The sequence below is a fragment of the Gymnoscopelus braueri genome (assembly GCF_963280865.1).
Source record: "Gymnoscopelus braueri genome assembly, chromosome: 23".
Classification (NCBI taxonomy): Eukaryota; Metazoa; Chordata; class Actinopteri; order Myctophiformes; family Myctophidae; genus Gymnoscopelus; species Gymnoscopelus braueri.
Genome location: NC_137625.1, coordinates 36,714,720 through 36,723,334, shown reverse-complemented (window position 1 = coordinate 36,723,334; position 8,615 = coordinate 36,714,720). Strand labels below are relative to the sequence as shown.

The window sequence follows — 8,615 nt, the reverse complement described above, 5'->3', positions numbered from 1 at the left end:
ACTAGAGCTGCTGCGGGTAATAGCGCCCTCTACTGCTCAACCCTCCACTGCGCGCATCATCCTCTCATGTTTACAAACAGGAAACCCATCTATAGCAATGAGTACTATCAGAATATAGAGCTTTTTAAAAATTATTTTAACCAAAGAAAATCACTTACCCTACCTTTAAAGTACCAAAAGTACTCATAATGCAGAATGTCCCATTTCAAAAGGTATCATGTATAAAACGTATAAAAAGATATTTAGAAAATAGCAGATCTACAAGCTCACAATGTGTCGCATCGCGACACATTGTGAGCTTGTAGATCAAATGTTGTTTTCAAATGGCCCATATGTATGTAGGGCTGAAGTGGGTTATACTGTACATGTTGTGTAATAATAATCCAAATCTACAAGTTTTCAAATAATTGTAGTGGAAGGTATAATATTTGCCTCTGAGATGCAGTGAAGTAGAAGTAAATTAAAGTACTGAAAATTGGAAATACTCCAGTAAAGTAAAAATACCTCACAATTGTAAGTACAGCACTCGAGTAAATGTACTTAGTTACTTTACACCACTGCTCTTCTCTCTCCCTTTCTCTCTCTCTTTGTAGTCTCTCAGTCTCAGGTCGAAGGCGTGTTTATTAGATAAATCTGCTGTAGTGTTTGTAATGTAATAACCATGCATGTGTTGCACTCTTTTCCTTCATGACACACAGGACACACTGACATTCAGTCACAATGTCAAACTTTATTCTTAACAATATATAATTATGTAATAATAGATGGACACCCAGAAACACCCAAAGGCTGCAATTAGGGGTGCAGCAGTCAATCAAACAAATCAATTTAACCCATTCAGACCTGAGGCCGATTCTAAAAACGCCTTCTAAATCCTGACTTAAGTTTTCTGAAAAACTTCAAATATCTATTCAAAAATGACAAAAACATACGATGTTGCTATATAGGCTATACTGCACATAGCAACACATACCCCAAAAGGAGTTCCCGTATTGAAAGGTATAGTTACAGTACATAGGGTTTCCCGGTCTAAATGGGTTTGATTATAGATTATAGATTTGAATAAAATAATTTAAAAAACATCATACATCTAAAATATACAGGATCATAAAAGGTCATGATTCACCAGGAGCCTGGATGGCTTGGTTCCAGGCTTAAAAATATAAATATAGACACACGTGCAAAAGCTAAAATAATAATAATAATAATAATAATAATAATAAATGGATACATGAGGAACAGACATGACAAGAACTTGCACCACTATGACCCATTTCTGAAATAATTCACAAAAGAACTTAAAGGACGACTTCACCCATTTTCAACCTATAATTGGTCCTCACTAATGCTCATGATAAAAAGCACATTTTTTGTACTACTCAGTCTGTGTCTCATAGGAGGGCTGTGTACACTTCATAAACTCTCCTACCAGTGACATCATCATTAGGCAAGTTTAAATTCTTATTTTTTTGAATATATTTTCGATTAGTTTTATTTAGATTTGTATTAATGCGAGAACAATGGCTTCCATTATAGCATGCTAACTTTACAGGAATAGAAAGCCTGCAGTTTCTATTAGGTTGGATTCCCCATCGATGATGTCACTGGTAGGCGGGTTTCTGAACTGTCCACAGCCCTCCCTTTGAGACACAGACGGGGCTAGACAAAAATGGTGCCATACAATGGTATTAATGAGCGTTAGTGAGGACCAATTATATGAAGATAGGTTGAAAATGGGTGAAGTAGTCCTTTAACTCCATAAAATGCATTCAGTTAATTAACATATAGCAACATTCAGTAGGGAAATTTAAATAGCAGTCAGGGCACACAGTTAGATAAGATGACTAACTTGGAACCTTAGTCTTCACAAAAGAAAGGCAGCTGGAAGAGACAGTCCACGTCGCTCCAGGTGCCGTTCTTGTTGATGGCTCCACACTGGTGAGACCAAGGCAGCTCAGGGCCGTTGGCGTCGTTTTTGTAGCTCCAGTTGGTGTAGTTCACCACCAGATCACTGGTCCAGAACCAGAACCCAAAGACCCAACTCTGTCTCAGGCCGAGCCACAAGGGGCCGGTCACGTCGGCGATGTCTTTCTCACGGATCGCGTTGACCCACTGCTGGACGGCCGTCTGGTCTTCAGGTCCGTCTATCCACAGCAGGTTGGTGTGGTTAGCCTTGCAGTACTCGAAGGCCTCCTCCCAGGTTCTCCTCTCACGGATCAGTTTGATTCTCACCAAGCCTGGAGTATAGAGAGGGTATAGAGAGAGTAGAGACAGCACAACGGTGACACAGACACGAGGATCAGAATGACACTCAGTACTGTGCTGTGTGGTGTAAAGTAAGTACATTTACTTGAGTACTGCACTTAAGTTACATTTTGAGGTATGTGTACTTTACTTGAGTATTTCCAATTTCCAATACTTTTACTTCTACTCCATTACATCTCGGATCCAAATATTGTCCTTTTTGCTCCACTACAATTATTTGAAAACTTGAGTTGCTAGTTGCTAGTAGATTTTGATTATTACAAAACATACCTAAACCCCTTCAGCCCTATTTAAAATTTGGCTATTTGAAAATAGCAGATCTACAAGCTCACAATGCGTTGCGAATGTGATGTGACACTTTGCTTGTAGATCTGCTATTTTTAAAATATGTTTATATTTGAAAATTTGAAATGGGACTTTCTGCATAATGAGTACATCCTACTTTTGGTACTTTAAGTACATCTTGATACCAATACTTTTGTACTTTTACTCAAGTACATCTTGAATTCTGGACTATTACTTATGTAACGGAGTATTTCTACATTGCAGTATTGATACTTTTACTTAAGTAAAACATTTGTGTACTTTTTCCATCACTGGTACGGTGGATAAAGCACCTACAGCAGTATTTTGCAATCTTTATTATCTCAAGGTATGCATTAGGCCACTGACCCCCATAGCTCTGAGAGTGTATACAAATGCGGGTCCGTTTTGGTTCCAATCGTACACTCCAATCGAGAGTTACAGACCTGTCCCGGTACATTTAGTTCTTAACTATCAATGATTTAGCTGAGGACCCCCCCTGGAATGCCCTCAAGGACCCCTTCCCACCTGAACCACTGACCTACAGTACAGCTGATAACACACTTTGCGTACCTTTAGAGCACATGACATCTGCCATAGCGACATCAAGTGAATAGAGTTTATCGACAATAAGAACTGCATTCTCGGATTGAATATTATAATAAAACCATTCTCTAAACGTGGAGCACGCTCCGTCCTGCCACTTCCACTTGTCGTGCATCAGTCCGATCCAGAAGCTTCTGTTGTTTGCCTTCTCCATCACTTCCTGGTTCTGTGTGAGGTTGCTGATGCTGACCAGGTCAGTGTGGTGACGCCTGCAGTACTTCCTGGCCTCACACCAGTCCTTCTCCACATCCACCACAATGTAATCACTGGCTGCGCAAAAACACAACAACTCACCCTTGGTTTATGATATTATAATCAAATTAACAGTGGTGTAAAGTAACTAAGTACATTTACTCAAGTACTGTACTTAAGCACACTTTTGAGAGCATTTTACTTCACTGGAGTGTCTCCAATTTTCTGTACTTTTATTTCTACTTCTACTCCACTACATCTCAGAGGCAAATATTGTACTTTTACTCCACCACAATTATTTGAAAACTTTAGTTACTAGTTACTTTGCAGATATAAATTATCATATTATAAAACATAAATTAACCACTTCAGCCCTATTTTATACCTAGGTTTTTTGAAAATAGCCAATCTATAAGCTCTACAACGCGTCGCATTGCGAAGCGTTGTGAGCTTGTAGATCGGCTATTTTCAAACATTTTAGTATATACTTTAAGTTTCAAAATATACTTTTAAGTATATTTTGATGCCAATACTTTTGTACTATTACTAAAGTAACATCACCTAAAAACGCCTTTTACATGTAACAGAGTACTTTAACTCAAGTAAAAATGTACTTTTTCCACCACTGCAAATTAATAGATCAAATGAAAACATGTTCAGGTGTGCCTTATATAGCCTGCTGGAAAGACTGGCTGAATTGCCACTGATGTTTTTAAAACAGTTTAGGAGGTCACATTTGTTTGCTTTTTTGTGTGATAAGTTCAATGTATTAAAGGACAATTTAGATTTTTTTACAACAAGGGTTATTTTATTAGTTTGTAATGATAATAATTACAAAAAATCATGTATTGCTTTCTATCGTTATAATGATTCTAGTGATTTTTAACTGGGGGGCGGGGGCATTCTGTCCATTGGTAAATAGTCATGAACGCAGCCTCCGATTTCCGTGAAACTTTGTACACACATCCCCACTAGGCCAACGAAGAAATGCCACCCATTTTTCAAATCAGCCTCATGGTGGCGCTGTAACAGGCAGATTCACGTTTTGGCCTATAACTCTTGAACTGTATAGGCCAAAACGTGAATCTGCCTGTTACAGCGCCACCATGAGGCTCATTTGAAAAATGTAGGGTGGCATTTCTTCCTTGGTCTAGTGGGGATGTGCGTATAAAGTTTCACGGAAATCGGAGGCTGCGTTCATTTACCAATGGACAGAATGCCTCCGGCCCCCAGTTAAATATCACTAAAATCACTATAACAATAAAAAGCAATACATGAATATTTTCACACTCATCTTTTAATTATTATCATTACAAACCCATAAAATAACCCTTTTTGTAAAAAAAAAAAAAAGTTGTCCTTTAAGTTTAAACCCTTGAATCCGAGTTTGATGCCAAACAAAGAAGAGCAAAGTTACAGCCTGTGGAAATTAAAGAATTGTTGTAATACAAAATAATGTTTACGACTTACACTTGTAGCACATGAAAGGTCTTTTTTCTGAACAGTTAAAGCCTGTCCATGTGTCGTGGTGAATGGCCTCACAGATCTGATCTCTATCACCTGGGGCACGTGAGGCTGAGGCATTGAACGTGAAAGGGACACCGTCTGACCAGGTAGTGACATCAACCCGACGACGATGAAGACCAAGCCACAGATAGGTACCTTTTTCCTCCCAAGACTCCCATACACTATGTATTACTTTGGATTCTTCAGTGTCGTACACTGTCACCAGGCTGGAGTTGCTTTCTTCACAAATCGTCAGTGCTTCACTCCTAGAGCAAGGAGTGAAGCACTGACTCGGTGCTTCACGACTAGAGCAAGGAGGACCTTTCTGTATGAAATGTCTGAGGTGACTCGATGTTACTGGTGGCTGAAGAAAAGCTGTACAGAAAGACAAGCAGTACAGTGTCAACTACAGTATGATCTACAGCAGTGTTTTTTTTTTCAAGGACTAACTATTAACTCTCAGAGTTAAAAGATCTGTAAGGAGATTTTAAACATTTGAAAACTCGTGAAATGGGGACCTTCTATATAATGAGTACTTTCTACTTGTGGTACTTTAAGTACATTTTGATACCAATACTTTGTACTTTTACTCAAGTAAAAGTTTTAATTCCGGACTTTTACTTGTAACAGAGTATTTCTGCATTGCAGTATTGATACTTTTACTTGCGCACAAAATGTGAGTACTTTTTCCACCACTGCTGATGTGTGCACACATTCTCTTACCTGTGCACAACACCAATATCACAAGGATCGTTTCCATGGCAACGGCAAGTCAGGAAGTGGAAGTGATGGAATGGCCTCCGGAGTTGTCCTAGTAAATGACTGATGTCACAGTATGCTGCTGTGGAGCGATCTATGAACACAGTGAGGAAGAAAGACAGAATGCATGAACTGTCTCGAGCCTTTAACCTCTTTGCATCAGTGTTTCTCAAATGATTTTGCGCAGGGAAGGACCCACAGTTTTATATCGCCGTTATCTCTGAGACCCCAATTTACATCTACACTATAAAATACAGTGGTGTTAAGTAACTAAGTACATTTACTCAAGTACTGTACTTAAGTACCATTTCGAGGTATTTTTTATTTACTGGAGCATTTCCGAATTTCAGTACTTTTACTTCTACTCCACTACATCTCAAAAGCAAATATACTTTTACTCCAATACAATTATTTGAAAACTTTCGTTACTAATTACTTTGTAGATTTGTATTATTATACAGTCATACATTACCCACTTTAGCCCTATATACATTTCGGCCATTTGAGAATAGCCGATCTACAAGCTCACAATGTGTCGCGATGCAACGCATTGTGAGCTTGTAGATCTGCTATTTTCAAAAGATTTGTATTCATTTGAAAACTTGTATAATGAGTACTTTCTACTTTTGGTACTTTAATTACATATCGATACCAATACTTTTGTAAATTCTGAAGCAACGTAACAATATATTTCTACATATCAGTATTGATATTTTGACCTGCGTAAAAAATGTAGTACTTTTTCCACCAAAATTCTATTTGTAACACTCTCGGTCTCGGAATTGCAGAACTGTATCTCCCCAAGGACCCCTGGACCTCCCCCTGAACCCCATGTTGAGAACCACCATTATTGAGTCATGGACCCCCCCTTCAGGTTGTTTATTGTGGATGGATACAACATTATTTGAAAATAATTAACGTGGTTTATTTTTGTTGTTGTTCCCTTAACACCTTGTCAAAGCATTTCCCCGGGGTTGACTTACAGCACATAATCATCTAATCATCTCGCACTTATTCATTTGTCTCGTGAGATTATCGTTTACATTTTGTTTTATTTGTCCTATAAGGTAAGGATACCTGTTAGTTCAGGAGAATCCCTGCACATCCCTATAACTCTAGTGTACACAAGTAACCAAACTCTTAGAGTTACATTAACGGTAAGGATTTTACTGTGTGTAAATGAGTCAAACTGGAACTATTTTTTATTATATAATGCCCAGGAGGCCTTCATTGAAATACTGTAGACTCAAACTAAGAGTGAAGGCTGTTGCACACAGAGTCCGATCAGTTTTGAAAAAAAAGGGTCAGATTCTGTGTGCAAGGGCGTTAGAAATTTAAACTTGACTCCAACCTGACTGACTCCAATATATCGTTGCTGTCAGGCGACCTTGTATTTCCATATGTATAAGGTTTCTGGGTCTTTTTTCCCGTAAATGAATGTCTTACTTCATCATCCAAGACTGTCACACAAAATGTGAGAAAATAGCCAATCTACAAGCTCCCAATGTAGATGTAAAAAAACCGAATAATAATTTAAAAAATAAACCGTTTTGGACATATAACGTTTTCACCCGACAGCAACGATATTCAAGTTGGAAATACAAGGTTTCTTGTGAAGTCAGATCAGAGGCTCCCCATCGGGCAGAAACCTTGTATCTCCATACTTCAACTTTTTATGTTTTTTCTTTTTTTTTTTTTCGTAACTTTATGTCCTACTTCATCATACAAGAGTGTCACACAAAAGTGCTGAAAAATTGCAGATCTATAAGCTCCCAACGCGTCCAGTTTATAGAGTGGCTATTTTCACTATACATTTAAAAAAATTAAGGAACAGTTTTTGATATAAGAGTTTTCCACCCGACAGCGACAAAATCCACAATGTGTTGTCCTTACCTGGTCCTCAGAGGTGTGTGTTGCCCTGCAGAGTGACATGCTGGTCCTGTTGCCTGATATATCACATCCTATCTATGGCATCACATTATGGAAATACTGTTTGATTATTTGACTAAGCTAGGAGCTAATTTACCCCTGTAGGGTTGGTGCCATCGGCTGGGACACATACAAAATATCATCCAGTCTGACCTACAATATAACAATGTAGCGTGTACTAAACATAGCGTATGTTTGGTACCCAGACCAGGGTCTGGAAAACAGGTTCTGACTGACTGACTGACTGACTGGCTTACGAGTAAGCTAGGCCTTAGCAGGAAGTAGCTTGGCACAGTACTGTAAGCAGTGGTGGAAAAATAACTTGCATCTTTTACTTAATTAAAAGTATCAATACTGCAGTGTACAAGTAAAAGTCCGGTAATCAAAATTTACTTTAGTAAAAGTACAAAAGTATTGGCATCAAAATATACTTAAAGTACCAAAAGTAAAAGTTTTCATTGTGCAGAATGTCCCATTTCACGAGTTTTCAAGTTCATAATGTATACAAATCATTTGAAAATAACAAGTGAGCTTGTAGATCGGCTATTTTCAAATAGCGGAAATATTTATAGGGCTGAAGTTGTTAATGTTTGTTTCGGGACAATAATCTAAATCTGCAAAGTAACTACTGATTAAAGCTGTCAAGTAATTGTGGTGGAGTAAAAGTACAATATTTGCCTAGTGGAGTAAAAGTATTGAACATGGGAAATACTCTAAAGTAAAAATGTCTCAAAAGTGTACTTAAGTACAGTACTTGAGTAAATGTACTTTACACCACTGACTGTAGGTGGTTATGTAGGCATGTGAGTAAATAAAGAAATATCTATCCATTTATTTAATTTCATAATTTTTTATTGACTTCATGCACAAACCGCTGCAAACTGGAGTAAGTAAAAATACAAGTAGTAAGTAGGTTATAAATGATCAACTGCATGTATGGTATAGCATGACATTTCATGCCGTACTAAATCCACACAACATGTTACTCATTGAGATTGATTGAAAGCGAAATGGCATGATTGATGGATTTAAAAAGGGGTAGTAGAGTAATATGG

The 8,615-nt window shown here is 37.9% G+C and overlaps 1 protein-coding gene across 1 annotated transcript; it reads right to left on the bottom strand.

Annotated features, from left to right (window-relative positions):
- Positions 1-710: 710 nt before the first annotated feature.
- On the bottom strand, positions 711-7,621 carry LOC308079527 (macrophage mannose receptor 1). Its single transcript, XM_080421077.1, has 5 exons — positions 7,525-7,621; positions 5,596-5,725; positions 4,837-5,247; positions 3,142-3,444; positions 711-2,237 (listed from the first exon to the last, which is right to left on the bottom strand). Exons 2-5 carry the CDS (start codon positions 5,630-5,632, stop codon positions 1,858-1,860), a joined length of 1,131 nt encoding a protein of 376 aa, XP_080277203.1. The 5' UTR covers positions 5,633-5,725; positions 7,525-7,621; the 3' UTR covers positions 711-1,857.
- Positions 7,622-8,615: the final 994 nt, after the last annotated feature.

Bases quoted from the DNA above. Each gene is read 5' to 3' on its own strand.
- LOC308079527 (XM_080421077.1), bottom strand. From the start codon at position 5,632: ATGGAAACGATCCTTGTGATATTGGTGTTGTGCACAG. The intron at 5,248-5,595 runs GTAAGAGAATGT...CTTTCTGTACAG, and splicing joins GATATTGGTGTTGTGCACAG to CTTTTCTTCAGCCACCAGTA. The intron at 3,445-4,836 runs GTAAGTCGTAAA...GTTTTTGCGCAG, and splicing joins ACCTTTCATGTGCTACAAGT to CCAGTGATTACATTGTGGTG.